Genomic DNA, 16,503 nt, shown 5'->3' on the forward strand with positions numbered 1-16,503 from the left:
AGCATAGCCCAGCATAGCCCAGCATAGCCCAGGAACTACTGGAGCTTCAGTCTGAAACCAGGTCCCCAGGAACTAGTGGGCAACAGTGTGTGAGGCCAATGGTCTTTGGGGGTATTGTATTGAATTGAGAGGCCCAGTTTAGCAGTCAGCATGCCCACAACCTGTTCTCTACGGTGGTCCGGATTCCCCTCAACAAGCACACCTGAATCTTTACTACATCCCAGTTCCTGGTTGGCTCCTGTCTTAGGGTTACTATGGTGATGAAACACTACGACTAAAAGCAATGTGGAGAAGAAAGAGTTAATTTTTCACTCGACCTTCCATAGACCTGGGTTCATCATTAAAAGCAGTGAGGGCAGAGGAAAAGATGGCTCAGCGGTTAAGATTGCTGTCTGCTCTACAAGAGGTCTTGAGTTCAATTCCCAGCAACCACATGGTGGCTCACAACCATCTATCCTGGGATCTGATGCCCTTTTCTGGCATACAGGTATACATACAGATAGAGCACTCATATACATAAAATAAATAAATAAATCTTTAAAAGTAGCAAGGGCAGAAATTCAAGCAGGGCAGGGACCCAGAGGCCAAAGTTGACACAGAGGCCATGGAGGGGTGTTGCTTACTGGCTGGCTTAGCCTGGGCCTGGGTTTTATAGAACTCAGAACCACCAGGCCAGAGATGGGACCACCCATGATGGGCAGAGCCTTTCCCCATCAATCACTAATGGGAAAAACATCCTGCAGTCGGATCTCATGAAGACATTTTCTCAGCTGAGCTTCCCTCCTTTCAGATAACTCTAGCTTGTGTCCAGGTGACTTAAATCTAGCCAGCTCAGCACCTCTAGGCTTGTGCTCACATCACCTGGGCCCCTTTGGAGAGGACATGGTGGAAGGGTGCCCAGAGGCAGTCCCTAAGCCACAGGTCTTCACTGCCCCTCTCTGGAATGAATTAGACAGCTGCAGACATGTTAGCTGGAAGAGTGCGTTTCAGGAGAGAGCTTGCTTTACCTGATCCCGGCTATGGAGCCCTGGCCTCTAATGACCAGCTCCCTAACAACCAAATGGAGCCATATTCCTGCCTGGGCCACGGCTGTGTCTCCTCTTCTTCCAGGCACTCCTGGCTTGCCTAGGACACAGGCTAGCATCCTGTCAATGCCAGGAAGGGGCACAGCAGGGAGAGAGCAATGCTCAGGGAGGCAAGACCTCCAGGCTACTGGCCTGACTGCCACCAACTCTCTGATATGTGGCCCCTAAAGGTCTTCTCAGCTGGATATGGGGAGGGGGCTAAGAACAGCGCAGGAGTGGTGAGGTTGCACAGACCTGGGTTTGATCTCTGGGTGTGTGAGGAGGAAATGAGCCGGTGGGTCGGGGGAGAAGCCCTATTTCCAGCTGTCTTAGCATAGGAACTGAATTTCCTTCTGTGGGGCCTGTGTCACTGCCCTCCTCCCCCAGGGAAGGCCCCTGCACGGGGCACCTCAGGGCACAGCCCCACTTCCCTCCCTCCTGTCTTAGGCCTGGCGTCAGTCAGTCAACATCCTGCCCTGACTCAGTTGCTCTCCCCTCAGACCCTCACAGTCTCCCTTCTCACCTGGCCCACTTTCTGCTGAGCCTGCCCCCAACCTTTTCTGCCCTTAGTGGGACAGGCCCCATGGGGACCATTCAGATGGCACTTTTATTTTTCCCTTTCCTGTGGTGGTTTCCTGTGGTGGTGCCCTGTTCAGACAACTGCAAGACCCTGTGGTATTTAGCATATGCATGCGAGCACATGGAGGAGCTAGCTACCCCAGTGTGATGAGGGTTGTAATCCTCTCTCTTTCCCTTTTCTCCTGGAACCCAGCCCAGCCTCCTGTCCCTCCCGTTGACACGAGCCAATCTCTTTCTGGCATGACCCTGCTGGCTCAGCAAACTCCAGGGCTCGCACCCCTGGCCCTCAGCCCTTGGCACACAGGTCCAGGCTTGAGTACTGCACACGTGTTGCAGATGGGGTACACGTGCTGGACTGTTATGCCTGCTGTGGCCCCGGGGTGGGGTGGGGTGGATGTGTGGGAAGTCTGGCAGAACCAATCCCTCCATCCCCCGATGCAATCATAAGCTTATTCTCTCATGGCCACTCGGGCGGGCATGCTTGACTCCTTGATGCCTGCCGCCACGAGGCACAGCTGCCAGCTTTGTGGGCACAGAGGATGTGGCGAATTAGTGGTCATGCCTCCTCAGTGGAACAGTAATTGCACTCCACATGCAGGTGTCTATCAAAGGCAGTCCCTACATCCCTGATGTAGTCTCTAGACCCATCTAAGGACTAGATCTAGTCTCTAGAAGGTCCCAAGAGGTATGCACCCATGCAGATGTAAGACAGCCCTCCACAGGGAGAGTCTTCCAGCTAGTTCTCCATTATCAGATGGGTCTAAGATCCTAGAACCTGCCTATCCCTTAGCCCCACATTCAGCGAGAGAAGGGGTAGAGATGGGAGGATGCCAGGGTAAAAGGGAAAGGGCCTGAGGAAGAAGGGAAGGGAGGGAAGCTGGAAGCACGGAAGGACCACAGAGGAGTTAGGTCCCTGTCAGCGGCAGGCAGCTATCAGGCTGTCTGTGCCTTCGCGTGCCTCTCTGAGCCCCTGAGCATCTTCTAAACGCTTTGCTGGCAAGCACTGCATACCATCTCGTGGGGAGTGACAGGCCAGCACTGGTCCACGAGGATGATGGCTACTTCTGTACACAGGGTAACATTTCCATGGTTACAGCTTTAGCACACTCCTCTTCGAACTTGACTGATCTCAAAGCAGTTGCCATGCCCTTGGGCCCTAATAAGTGAGGGTCCAAGTGCCCTCTTTTTTCAACCTCAGGCAATGTCTAAACCATGAGCTACCCCCCCCCCCCCAGCAAGGTCTCAGAGAACGGTGCCCCAGAGAGCTGCCATGGTTCAGGGAGGAGTATGAAGAGACAGGATTTCTAGTTCCTTCATAATTCCTTCTATATCAACCACTGTGTTCATCTTGTTTCAGCCACAAAACCACCTTCATTGGTAAGGAACATTATTTACCCAGTTTTGCACTTGAAGAGGTCCAGAGAAGTTAAGACATTGATTCAAAACCACAGCCTGTAAGTCACATAGCCACTACTGATAGCTGATGACACACTGTTTCCCCTGGGCAGTGGCTGGGGTGGGGGTTCCAGGAATCCCCTTGGGAACAGACTAGAGCACTGGTTTTCAACCTGTGCGGGTTGTGACCTCCTTGGAGGGGGGTTGGGGGGCAGTGTTGAACAACCCTTTTATAGGAGTCACCTAAGACCGTTGGGAAAAAACAGATATTTGCATTATTTTTCATTAACAGAAGCAAGATTATAGTTATGGAGTAGTGACAAAAATTATGTTATGGTTGGGGGTCGGCACAGCATGAGGAACTGTCTTTAAGGGTTGTGGCATTAGGAAGGTTGGGAACCACTGGGCTGGAGGATCTGAATCAGGAACACGGACGTTGGGCTCTGCGCCACTCCTGCCTTCCTCTGGTGCCTCTAGCCTTGCCCATGGTGTTCTGGGCCTGCCTGCTACCCACCAGCTGTGCGGCCCTGCGAGCGCAGGCCTTTCTGCTCTGCTCTGAATTGCCACGTTGGCGGCAGAAGCGGGAAGCGTATTGTGCGCAGAAACAAAACGGAGTGGTTTTTCCTTTTTCTGAAGGTGGTAATGGTGCAATTAGTGGCAAAGCCATTACCCCCTCCTCCCCGGCTCGCCTCCCTCCTTCCTCTCCACCTCCCTTCTCTTTCTTTCCTGAGAAAAAAGTGGCTGAATTGAAAAGCTCTCTCGTCAATCTTTCTGTCACTGACTCAGGAAGAGGGATAGAGGGCCCCCTAATGTTTCCAGGGTCCTCGAGCCTCAGTTGGGTCAGGCACTTGTTGGTGCTGGAGAATATTCAAAGGTACCACTATGTCCCCCACAAGGGAGTTGAGTAATGGATTCTGAGGAGCAAGTTGGAAACAGAGAGAATTTGCATTCTCAGGTCCTGTGATCTGTCCCTTGTTCACTGGGGGACAAATGCTGGCGTGAGACCCTGAGACCTCTGCATAGCCACCTGTGAAGCATGCAGAGGTGCTCTCTCTCTCTCTCTCTCTCTCTCCTAAATGGAGGGGTGTGTGTGTGTTCAAGACCAAGCTGCAGTGTGGGAGTGCTTGTGGGCTCATTTTAAAACTTCCGTGTTTTGCCTTCTAGAAACTGAAACATAAGAACCCCATTATGGCCTTACGCCACTCCGTCTCCATGGGGGGTTTTCTGACAAGATGACCATCTTCTGATTTTCTGGAAAATGAGATGGGGGTTCAGAGAGCTTCCTCAGTGACCTGCCCAGGGTCACATTGTTAGGAAACGTCAGAGCTAGAACTTGAACTCAGATTACTAATCTTAAATTCCATGCCTCGGGGGTGTGATTTGTGGCTGCAAGTACAATGTACAGAAGAAGTAAACTCATTAGGGCAGGTGACCAGCGAGTTTGGGAAAGAAGAGTCCAGGGCAGGGTACATCCACGCCACCCGCCCAGCCCTGGGTGAGTCTGGCCACGCTCACCTCATTATAGTTGCCTCTCTCCAATCCTACCTTGACAGGAAGCACAAGCAGAAACTGGGACAGGAGCCCCAGGAGACCAAATCTCCATGGTCCCTCTGGGAGGATGGGTGGGGAGAGCTGTGGCAGAGGCCTCAGGAGGGGCCCTGCTGCTCAGTGGTGACAGGGGTGAGAAAACAGACAGAGCCATTCCGTCAGCATCCTGGGTCTACTTGGTACGTCTCCTCACGCTAAGGTGGCAGTGTGATACGCACAGTGGCTAAAAAGCAGGGAGAGCCAGAGAGAAACAAGGACAGAGGCAGAGGCAGAGGCCAAGTCAACCAGACCAATTCCCAGAGGAAGCAAAGAAACCATTGCAGAGACTACAAGGGGGAAGGGAGGAGAGATGAATTAGCTTCCCCTGTAAACCTTAGAACCCAGCTGTTGCCAGGGCAACGGGGCAATACCTGTCTCTCCAGAGGAGATGAAGTTGCTAGGGTAACTACATCCTGTCTTTCTCAAGGACCATCCCAGAATGTGGCACCCACTAGCCGTTACCATAGCAACTGCCTCTTTGCCCCACTTAATCCCATCCCGTCTGTTAAAAGGGCCCTATAGTTGGAGGTGGGGGAGGTAGGAAAAGCGATGATCACTTGTGGACTAAGTTTGTTCGCATCCCCTTCTCCAACCCCCTCAGTGCATCACCCTGGGGGAACAGGGTCCACTTGCTCCTGGGCCCACACAGTCCAGCAGTATTGTATATATAAGGCCAGGGCAAAGAGGAGCAGGTTTTAAAGTGAAAGGCAGGCAGGTGTTGGGGAGGCAGTTACCGGGGCAACGGGAACAGGGCGTTTCGGAGGTGGTTGCCATGGGGACCTGGATGCTGACGAAGGCTCGCGAGGCTGTGAGCAGCCACAGTGCCCTGCTCAGAAGCCCCAAGCTCGTCAGTCAAGCCGGTTCTCCATTTGCACTCAGGAGCACGGGCAGGCGAGTGGCCCCTAGTTCTGGGAGCAGCGCTTCAGCATCCCAGTCCTAGTCTCCAGCCTAAAGCCTTGCCTGCCTGCCCAGTGCCAGGATGGCTACCATCACCTGCACCCGATTCACAGAAGAGTACCAGCTCTTTGAGGAACTGGGAAAGTGAGTCACACCTCAGGGAGTCCTAGAGGGCATGGGGATCAGGCTCTTGGGCAGGGGGGCGTGTGCCCGTGTGGCCAGAGCTGTCCCGTGCATGCAGAGGGAGGTGTGCAGCATGATTTGGAAGCACTGTGTATGCATAGGGTGTCCAGAGTTAGGCGTTGACACATTTATGAGCCCAGTTAGCCTGGTTTGTATGTGTGTGTGTGTGCGTGTGTGTGTGTGTGTGTGTGTGTGTGTGTGATGGAAAGGAATCAGATTGGTGGTGTATGCACACACCTATGCATATAAGTACACATGACCTGGGTTCACAAAGATATTTAGAAACTTGGGGTTTGCAAGGGATTTTCCCACTTGGTTGGGTCGGAGCTGGAATCTTTTTTGTAGTTGTACTTAGAAACATCCAGTGACAAAGAGAGTTTGCCACCCCCCACCTGGAGATCTTGTCTTTAGACACTGTGCAGAGTGACTAGCTTTCCCCTGGCACATCCCCTCCGGCTTCCCCAGATATATTCCAGGAGCAAGAGCTTTAGTACTGAAGGAGTTAACATAAAGCAATCACAGTGTTGGGAGGAGGGGAAGGACAGTCAGTCAGCTGGGGGTGCCACTGTGGTGGTGGCTATACACAAGAACTGTGTGGTCCTTTGGCAAAGTTGCCCATCGTGTGATATCCCAGGAGATCGAGAGGAAAAAGGTTCCCTCCAGGAGAACTGCAGGCTACAGATATAAGAGAAGGTTTCTAGATGTTCCCAGCTAGGTTGTGGGGTCTTGGGGTGGATCAGGAGTTGGGGAGCAGTTTGGCAGAGTGCCCCACGGATGCATAAGTGCTCCTACCAGCCCTGTTGGGTTCCTGCTATAGCACAGGAACATGAGGCAAGGGGCCCCGTGACCAGATGTGTCAGTGTGAGCTCCTGCAGGTACATGGGTATTGAGGAGAGCCTACATATGGAATCTGTGGGGAGCAAATGGAGTTGTGTAAGAACTGACACTGGGCACACTGCAAACTGAAAGGGAAACACTGGTGCACGTAAAGCAAGAAGAGATGTGTGTGTCATTTGTGTGGCAAGCCCCCCACAAAATGTTCGTGTGCCCTGCAAGGGTGCTTATGTGCAATTATGCAAGGGTTGCTCTTGGCTAGGTGATTTTTCAGCAAAGGTATGGACATGCATCTGTGTGCACATGTGTGGCAGGTCAGAGATGGGTACTCTCAGTGAACATGTGTGTGTGTGTGCATGTGTAAGGGTTACAGATGTGAAATGTGAACAGAATGTTCTTGCGTGTGCATGTATCTTGGGGAATATGTAAAGGAAGCTGTGTGTGTGTGTGTGTGTGTGTGTGTGTGTGTGTGTGTGTGATGTGGCCTAGGCTCATGGGCTCATGTGGGTGTGTGGGTGTTGTAGGCATGTGTGAGCTTATGCTGGTGTCTGCATATGTGTGGGAGGTGGACCTATGGATGTGTATAAGCACAGCCCCTGAACACATTCACACACACACACACACACACACACACACACAGATAGATGGAGAGACAGAGAGACAGCTCCCTTGTGCAAGTGTGTATTCATATTTGTCTACAGACTTCCTGCTGTTCTGCGTGCCTTTGTGTTGGAGGCAGGGGTGGGGGTAGGAATATAGTTTTTAGGGCTGCTCAGGAGGACTGTCTTTTAAAGTTTATCTGGGACCCCTTTACAGAGCATGTGTAGTGTTCACTTGGAGCCTAAGGCTTTCTTGAATAGACAGGAGCTGCCTTTCAGGGGCCACGGAAGCTGCTTCAGGCAGGACTGCGTCACAGAGCACAGTGGAAGGAGTTAAGATGGGACTTCAGGGATCACAGTGACAGCGGACTGCTCTTTTGCCCTGAGAAGAAATGGGGATCATTAGAACTGGGCTCTGTGGGCTGACGTGGCCTTCTCAGCCCCCCTGCCTTCCTGGATACTCAGAGATGCCAGAGAAGGGGCAGAGGAAAACTGAGGGTGGCAGGGATGCCCGGGTCTTAGCCAATCAATTACAGACCTCCTCCTTCCAGAACTATTGGTACTTTTAACCTTTTTTTTAGGTCACTTATTCCTCCAGGATTCGGATGAACGTCTAAATAGACATTCCCTAGAAAAATGTATAAGCCTACAAAATGCCGCTTGCGGTGTCAGAGCTTGTGGAACCTCAGGGAACGGTGCACGGACCTGTGCTTGAGGATGCTTTGGGTGAAGGGGAAGGGACTGTGGTGGGCCGGCTTCTTTCTGGGGTGTCTGTGTGACGCAGGCCAGGCTACCCTATGAAGGATGAGCCCTGTGGCTTTTGCTCTGCAGAGCATCTGGTGGGGCAGGGAGGGGCTGCCCCACGTGACCCTTAGCTCTGTGACATTGGGCAGGCTGCCACTCTTTCTGACCTGCAAGCCGGAGTTTTAGAAGACTGGGAGGACTGTGTAGATGGCATGCGAAGACATAACCGTAAGCCTGGCACGCAGTAGGCGCCTGGCAGGACGTTGATGCTGGGGTGGCTGTTGTCCTCAAGGATTGGGCCAGCCTAAAGGAGGACGCAGGGCCTTCTCAATGCTTATCTTTTGTGTAGGGAATGTTGTTCGAGGTCTCCCTGAGCTCCTCTTCCTTGACGGAAGCAATGATGAAGTATTTCTTTAGAGTTTACCCTTTAGTTGATGACCCTGGGTCTTCTAGATAGGACGCTGTGTGACTACCTGGACATGGAGCCCCCACCCTGAACTGTCCACATAACCAGCAGGTTACCTAGCTGGGCTGGGCCTTAAAAAAGACACTTGGGGGACTGTGGTTGACCTCTGGCCGGGCCCTGGTTTGCTATAACGTGGAAGAAGGCTGGTACTTCGTCAAGACTCACTGGCATCCTGCCCAGTGAAGACTGGCTTGATACCAACAGCCTTCCAGGAGCCCAGGGTGGAAGCAGAGATTCCTCTCCTGCCTGGAGGTAGCCCTGAATAGGGGTTTCTGGAACTTCTAGATGTTTCTATACCAAAGACACCCCCACCCCCATTGCCCTGGCCCTGAAGCACATAAATTCAGAAATGCTATGAAGATGATCTACATCCCATAAAGGATTGAGATGGGGCTCTTTCTAGGGACCCAGAGATGTACTCCTTCCTCCCTTGACCCCACTCCTCTGCCCTCCTAGGAATGAAAGAAATGGAAGCATATGTTTAAAGTGGGCTGCAGTGTCAAGCAGGGTCAGAGTGGGCCAGGGTTGCCCTCAGAGTTCCCTCCTCCTCATTCAATCTCCTCTGATGTCCAGAATCAATAGAAAGAGAGGAGGGCGGGCGGAGAGGGGTAGGGGAAGCTCTGGAAAGCTCAGGCAAACTCCTGGGTAGAATGTCTCTTCTAGACATTACATCCTCAGGTCTCCATCTGCCTCTGCCTGCAGCGAGCAGTTAGAGAGGCAGAGACTTGCTCCTCGGATCTACAGTTGTTGCTCTGGACAAAAGGAACCTCAGAAGGAGGCTGTATTTGAGAGAGAGAGAGAGAAGGGAGGAGAGAGCTCAGCCCACTCTTTTCTCTCGAGAAACAGGGATCTGAAGTTGACTCAGGCAGTACAGGGTAGGGGAGGCTGGTGGGAGTGTGGGTGGCCCGCAAGGTTGACAGGGACTTGGGGGCTGGCCCCTGAACCCGAACCCCTTCCTCCACAGCTTTTAGCCCTCTACCACAATTGGGCAGGTTGATCTGTGGGTGGTGGCCTGGCTTACAAAGGAACTTCCTTGCACTGGGCTTCAAGGTGCTGTGTGCACAAGACCCCATGCTCTATAGCTTGTGCTTGGCTATTTTGCCTTTCCGTGCAGAGCTGGAAGGAGAAAGGACAGTGTTGTCCTGGTGAGAGTAGGCTAAAGCACCATGGCCCCACCTAAACCCTCCTACCAGCAGCATTGGGCCTCACAGTACCTTTCCATCCATTAGCTCCACCCCTAAGGGGGTGGGCGGGGCTTACGCAGCCATTTTACAGATGAGCAGACTGGGGCTAAAGGATAGGTCAGGAAAACTCAAGGCACTGTGACCTGGTCCCTGGGAGGTTGCATCTAGTGCTGCATCTGTGAAGCAGCTTTCCTTTTGTCTGTGAAGCAGAGAGAAAAGGGCAGTGGTCTTTGTGGTGGTGGCAGGGGGCAGTGAGGGCGGATAACTGAGCAATGTCCATTTGCTGCCAAAATTCTGCTTAGAGTTTCCTGGGCTACCTTGGATGAACCACTTGCTCTTTCTGTGCTTCACCTTCAGTGTCAGTAAAATGAGTGTGTGTGTGTGGGGGTCCTATCTCTGGAGATGTCTGAAGTGCCGCCCTCTGTGGCCTCCCTCCTTGGAGAACTATGCAGATCTTGTGCTCCAGCATTGGACGGGCTGTGAGGACTGTCCATGCGTTGCATAGACAGAGACACCTCGTAGAGTGCAGTGATCTCTCCAAGGCTACAGTGACAGGCAATGGCATGCAGGGACCAGAGGCCAAAGGGTGGGAAATGGGGAGATAGACAGGAGCTGGGTGGCTGGCAGGGAGGGGTGCGAGGACAGGGGAAGGGACAACCTTTCCTGGCTTCTCCACATCATCCTCGTCAGAGCAGTAAGCAGGCACAGGTTCTGGTGCATGCTGCAGCCCTCCGCCCCCACACAGGCGCGCCCCCACACAGGCTGAGACACACTGACACTCTCCAAGCCTCCTCCCTCCTTCCTGCCTCCCTCCAAAGCTCAGTGACATTGCTGTCAGCAGTCCCTGCAGCCTGGAGCTGCAGCCAGCCTTCTGTGTGCTGTGAGGGCAGCCCTCTGGGCTAGTGCACACACACACACACACACACACACACACACACACCAGTGCGGGAGTGCGGGGATAACAGGATGGCGCTGGCTGGACTTCTGGACTCTCTCTCTCTCACCATCCATGCCTCTCCATTTCTTTGGTCTATCTCTTTCTCACTTCTCGTCTCTAGGCAAATCCTCTGTTCCAGCTCACAACTGTCCCTGAACGCACACTGCCCAAGGCCTGCCCTTTTCTGATAACTACTTCCATAAACTATTATGAGCCCACCTCCAGCAAACCAAGTGCCAGCCATGCTGCTGAGCCCCAGCCTGGCACTCTAGGTGCTCGAAGCCCATGGCTGCACATAGTATCTACCAGGAGCTGCTGTTTAGCCCCCGAGACTTACCGAGCCACAAAATGTTGATGCATGGCCTTGGTGCCTTGGTATCATCCTATAAGGGAGGAATTGATCTGTGATCCTTGTGGCCATTTCCACGTGCTTCTCTCAGACCCCGATCTTGGGCAATGTCCATCACGCTCACATGCAGGACTTACCTGGTCTCTGCCCTCATGGGGTGCACAATCTGGTACAAAGCCAGAGACGAATCCTTTCTGAACTCATGACTTAGATGCACTTGGATGCTGACCATGGCGGTCCATGCATGTAATCCCAACACTCAGAAGACAGAGGAAGGTGCATCTCTATATGAGTTTGAGCTCGGCTTGACCTTCACAACGAGTTCCAGATTAGCCAAGGATACATGGTGAGATCTTGTCTCAAAATACCAAAAAACAAAACAAAACAAAACAACAACAACAACAAAGGGAGGGGTACCCCAACATCGTCCTTAAAATGCAGCTGGACAAGGGCCAGGATCCTAAAGAGGGGTGATGAGTCTTGAGTCTCTGCTAGTGAGGAACAGAGGTATTATGAGGACTGCCCTGAGGTGGCCCTGGGAGCTGGAGGCTGAGTGAGGCCTTGCTGGAGGGAAGAGGGGATGAGAGCATTCCCAGTCATGGGGCAGCTCAACCAAAGCCTCTGAGACATGTCAGTGGCTCACATTCTTCTCAGGGGACATATGGAGTCCCTTCCTTCCTTCCTTCCTTCCTTCCTTCCTTCCTTCCTTCCTTCCTTCCTTTCTTTTTAAAAAAATTTATTTATTTATTATATGTAAGTACACCGTTGCTGTCTTCAGCCACACCAGAAGAAAGCATCCGATCTCATTACAGATGGTTGTGAGCCACCATGTGGTTGCAGGGATTTGAACTCAGGACCTCCGGAAGAGCAGTCAGTGCTCTTAACCTCTGAGCCATCATTCCAGCCCCAGAGAACACTTTCCAAGGATCAGAGCTGTTCCTGTTGCCAGCACTCTCTGGCAAACTCCTGTTCTCAGCCCTTGGCCTCCCCAGCATCTTCCTGACCAACCCTCCTGCCCTCAGCTTGTAAGAAAGATCTGGGGGACAGTGGGGGGCTGGGGTACTCTTCGTTCCATTGAGAATAACGCAGAGTCCAGTGCTCTTGCTCATGAACAGGGGATTATGTCCCAGAAGGTCAGTGACACACAAGAACTGGGCCTCCCAGCCTCCTCTTCCTCCAGGGCATAGCTCTCTGCCCCTAGAGCCTTCTCTGACACTCGGGCAAGTCTCTGTGGTGTGCACCATGGAAGGGACAGGCCAGGTCAAAAGAAGCGCTTTCTTCTGCTTTGTGGTTCTGCCCCCTAGGCACTGAGTAGATTATTTCTATTATTTCCCTATCTTTCCATTTTGTCACCCATTCAAGAAAAGGCATGTGCAACCAAACAGGGAATATGTTGGAACTTCTGTTGATTCCGTGTTCCCTTCAACAAACAGACTCTTCCGGTTCTGAGGCCTTCTGTGTCCTCTGAGAGACTTCTGCTGGGTTGGCGGTGGAGTGTGGCGGGGTGGTGGTGGTGGTGCAAGGACAGCTCGTCCCCACGGCATCTTCTGGAGTCTGGGAGTGGGCGGTGGTGTGCCGCCTCAGCCGGGGACAGGAGGAGCAAGGCGAGGTTTCAGCAGCAGGTCCTGGGATGTTCTGGTTGTATTATGCTGTGGCATGGTGGCCATCTGCTCACAGAGGTGCTGTGGCGGCAAGAAGAGAAGAGGTACATGAAGCAGAGGACGCCCTGGACCTGGCTCTGTCTCACCAGTTTGATGTCTGGAATTGGCATAGCTCAGTTTTACATGATTATTATTAAGAAAGGATACCATTGCCTAAAACAAACAAACAAACACACACACAAAGAGGGAGGGATTATACACAACTTCAACCGTTGGTTTCACGGATGGGAAAGCCCTGGTTAAGGGTGCAGAGGGCTGGGAGCTGTGAAAATGCCTTGTGTTAGATTTCGCTTTTGCTTCCAAAATGGACTCTGCTAGCCACAGCTTTTTAGTGATCTTGAGGATTGGGGGATATGAGTATAAGCTACGGCCACACCCCTTGCTTGCTGCTCTCTTTTTCTTTTTTTTTTTTTAAAGATTTATTTATTCATTATATGTAAGTACACTGTAGCTGTCCTCAGACACTCCAGAAGAGGGCGTCAGATGGTTGTGAGCCACCATGTGGTTGCTGGGATTTGAACTCCAGACCTCCAGAAGAGCAGTCGGGTGCTCTTACCCATGGAGCCATCTCACCAGCCCTGTTCTCTTTTTCTAACACGTGAGTCTTTGGCCATTTCTCACAGACTTAAAGCACAGCTGTGGATCCCAAGTCAGGGCCCTCTCCCACCCTGACTGTGCAGGGTATTGAGAACAATGGCCTGAGTCGGAAGGCCTGGTTCAAGTTTTCTCGACCTCAGTTTCTTTACCTGTTGACCTTTGTGGTAAGATATACTGGGCGCGCCACCTCATAGCCAGGAGGGTCTCACACTGTCGCCTACCAGGTGAGACAATGCTCTGGTGGCCAGTCTTAGCTCTTTGCCCTCCTGTAGATGTTTTAACCATACCTGCTCTGAGTTGGGCGGTCAGATCAGCTTGCCTGGGTTAAGTTACTGAGAACAGTAGGACCAGGTTCAAGTCCTATCCCAGAGAGCAGGTCCATCTGTACTGGGCCAGGAACCTTCTGAGCTCATCAGAGGGGTGGATGGCTCACAGACCTCAACAGAGGGAGGTTTGGGGGAGAGACTGGTTGGAAAATACCTGCCGTGTACCCAGAATCCAACGGGAGGATGAATAGCTCAATGGATGGGACTGGTGTTCTGAAAGCAGGAGGAGCCCATGTGTGTAGATCTCTAGGGTTGACAGCCAGAGCGGTTAAACCCTTCCGGGGGAGCCATGGGCTCCTTTGTGAAGTTGAAGAAGAGTATACAGCCTTTGCCCAGAGCTCATACAGACACAGGATCATTTTAATGACACTGTAAATGGGTTCATCAAAGCCTAGGTCCTTCCTGGAGGCCTCGCTAATAGCCCTGGCCTAGGGCTGGAGGAGGAAGTGGCCAGAGAACAGATGCAGAGAGAACAGGGAGTGGCAGTTGGTAGGCAATGGACAGAAGGGCTATTATTGTTGAGGATGAACTACAGAGCCATGTGTTCAAGGTACCAAGTACCCACAGGGTGGGGCAGGGGAGGAAGATTAGGCCCAAGGGGTGCTGCCAGGGCTGGGGGAAGGGGAGGCAGTGGGTGGGCGAGCCTGGCATACGTATTTCTCCCATGGAGCCTTGGGGGCGGTGACCAGATTGCGGTGGGTTCCCGGAGTGTGGGAGGTGGGAAGAGGAGGCAGCGGATGTCGGACATTTGTTCTGGAAGTTTGGCAGCATGAAGGGAGAGGGAATCAGGCAACCAGGCTGCTGACTTGAGAAGACGTGTGTTTCACTTTATCAGGGGAGGGGGTATTTATGAAAGCAGTCGATGGCGGACTGGAAGCATTCCAGCTGGACCCCGAGGGTGCAGAGTGCAGGGCAAGTCCACAAGCAGGGCTGTCTCCACACAGACATGTTCCTTTCTGCTGAGACCCTGAGAGGCAATGGAAGAAGGTGAAGTGACCTGCCTTGGGGTGTCCAGGAGGAAGTCGGACTAGAATTCGTCACTCTCCTCTCTTACCTAGGGAAACTGAAACCCGTCAAGATAAGCCAGCTGGGTGAGGGTTATGGTCTTCTCGGTTTCCAGCTAGTCCCCTGGCTGCCATGGCAACCCTTCAAGAGGGCCTAGGCCAGAGATGATTGTGGGCACCTGTGGCTGGCAGTCAGCCACACCCAGGCCACCAGGCCACCAGCTCTGATTGTCAGCCGGAAAACAATTTCCCAGTGCCGAGTCGCTCTTCACAGCCCATTAGCGCGTTCCCACGTTCTCGGCAATAGACCCACTCTGCTGTCCTCACGATGTCTGCCTGGTGCTGGGTGGGGCCTCCTCACACCCAGGAGAGACCGTTCAGCCCTGAGGAGAGGCCCCTTCCCTCTTTGCCAGACCCCACTCCCCCACCCCCTGAAAGCTCAGCAGACAGGGTCTGTTCTGTTTCCGATGAGGCCGTTTTCATCCTCTTGATCTAACGATGCCCATACAAGGCATCCTTTCTTGAGCATTTACTATACTCCAGGGACTCGGCTGAACACATTGCCTGCCTCATTATCGCACTGAAGCAACTGCTCAGGGTGGAGGACTCTATTGTCCGCATCTTGTGAGGGAGGAGGCAGGCAAACTAAGATGATGTCACTTGCCAGTAAGGACCTGAACAAGGATGGAGATTTGAACTCGGGCTGGGCAACTCTTAGCCTGACCACAGAAGAGCAGGAACCATTGACTAGGCTACAGCCCTGAAGCAGATAGGTCTCTGTACCATGGAGTCTTAACCTTTCCTCAGCCTCATGTTGCCAGGGAAAAGACGGAAGCCCACAGGGCCCACCCCTATCTAAGTTCTCCCAGAATGGCTGAGACCTGGAAGTCCCATTCTCCGGTGCTTGCTGTCTCATACATATACCTCCACCTAGCCACAACTCTTGGACACGTGGAGAAATTCTGAGAGTGACACACCTGTGCTGTCTCGTACCTAATAACTCAGGGTGCCACAGACTCAGCTAGAGCCAGGTGCTAGTCACCACCTGTGTGTCCAGGTGCCCTCTCCTTGTGCCTGGAAGCAGGGTTCCATTCCCTCTTTGCCTTTCCCTCCCTCTATACCCAGGAACAACCATCTACCCTCTCTGTCTACATCCCGAACACTGCCCATCCTTATCCTTGGGCTTAGGAAACACCTCCCTATCAGGAACACAGGAGCACTCCCACAGGTAGTCTCAAGAAATCCCCCTCCTCCCACCCCAGCATCCTCTCTTCCCTTTCCTTTGGGGCTACTTCTTCCTCATGTCTTCTCCATCTTGGCCTCCTTGATGTTTCTGCTCTGCCTGGCGTTGCCAGGCTCTGGCCTGCTAACCCCCTGTTCAACTCAGAGCCCTGGGAACGGTGGGGCTAGCTCCCCCATTTGCCAAAGCTTCTGGGCTGCAGCTGCTTGCTCGTGCAGGACAGAAATGAGCCAGCAAGCCTTTTCTAAACAAAGAATGCAAGAAGCAGAAGGGAGAGCTGCAGGCGGGTTGCCTCACTCTCAGTTTGGCTCCCTGACTCTCGGCTACCCTGTTTGTCCGGACCCTAATGTGACAGGAAGAGAGCCTTCCTCAGTTGTAGAACTGCAAAGCTGAAGGACTAGGGGGAAATCCCTCACTCAGGCCTCTGCTGCCTCAACGGGCCCCTTTCACCCTCTACTCTGTCCTTCGTTCTGCAATCCTAGACCTGGGCCAAGTGCTCCACAGTGACCTCCCCTAGTCTCCCAGAGCACTGGGAGTGGGTGTAGCCACTGCCCTCTTAAGGGGAGGCTAAGTTCAGAGTCACAGTCTTTGGGGGCCAACCAGGACAGGATGTCTCTGCCCTTGGGCAACAATCCCAGGATGTCCTTTGAGGGCTCAGCATCCCTGAGTAGCAACCGTCAGCGCCTAGGGAAGCTGTGCTCCTAGGCCCCAGCTCTGTGGGATCTGTGAAGGTGGCTGCACAAAGCCCATTCGGTGGCCCGATCGATGCTGATTCCAGGAGGTAGAATATGTAATAGGAAGACTGCCTGCAGAGGAAAGGGAGTTAAATCTCTCTCTCTCTCTCTCTCTCTCTCTCT

General features: G+C 52.9%; 1 protein-coding gene across 2 annotated transcripts in view; it reads left to right on the top strand.

Moving 5' to 3' along the window:
- The first annotated feature begins 5,433 nt into the window (after positions 1-5,433).
- Positions 5,434-16,503, top strand: part of Camk2a (calcium/calmodulin dependent protein kinase II alpha) — a 60,022-nt gene continuing 48,952 nt past the window's right edge. Inside the window, exon 1 of one of the 2 annotated variants that reach the window (XM_029546734.1) lies at positions 5,434-5,666. In XM_029546734.1, coding sequence (XP_029402594.1) covers positions 5,605-5,666 — 62 coding nt within the window. In that variant the 5' untranslated portion in view covers positions 5,434-5,604. The remainder of the gene's footprint in view (positions 5,667-16,503) is intronic. The other variant, XM_021214141.2, reaches the window with a different exon arrangement.

Source organism: Mus pahari, chromosome 15 (assembly GCF_900095145.1).
Source record: "Mus pahari chromosome 15, PAHARI_EIJ_v1.1, whole genome shotgun sequence".
NCBI lineage: Eukaryota > Metazoa > Chordata > Mammalia > Rodentia > Muridae > Mus > Mus pahari.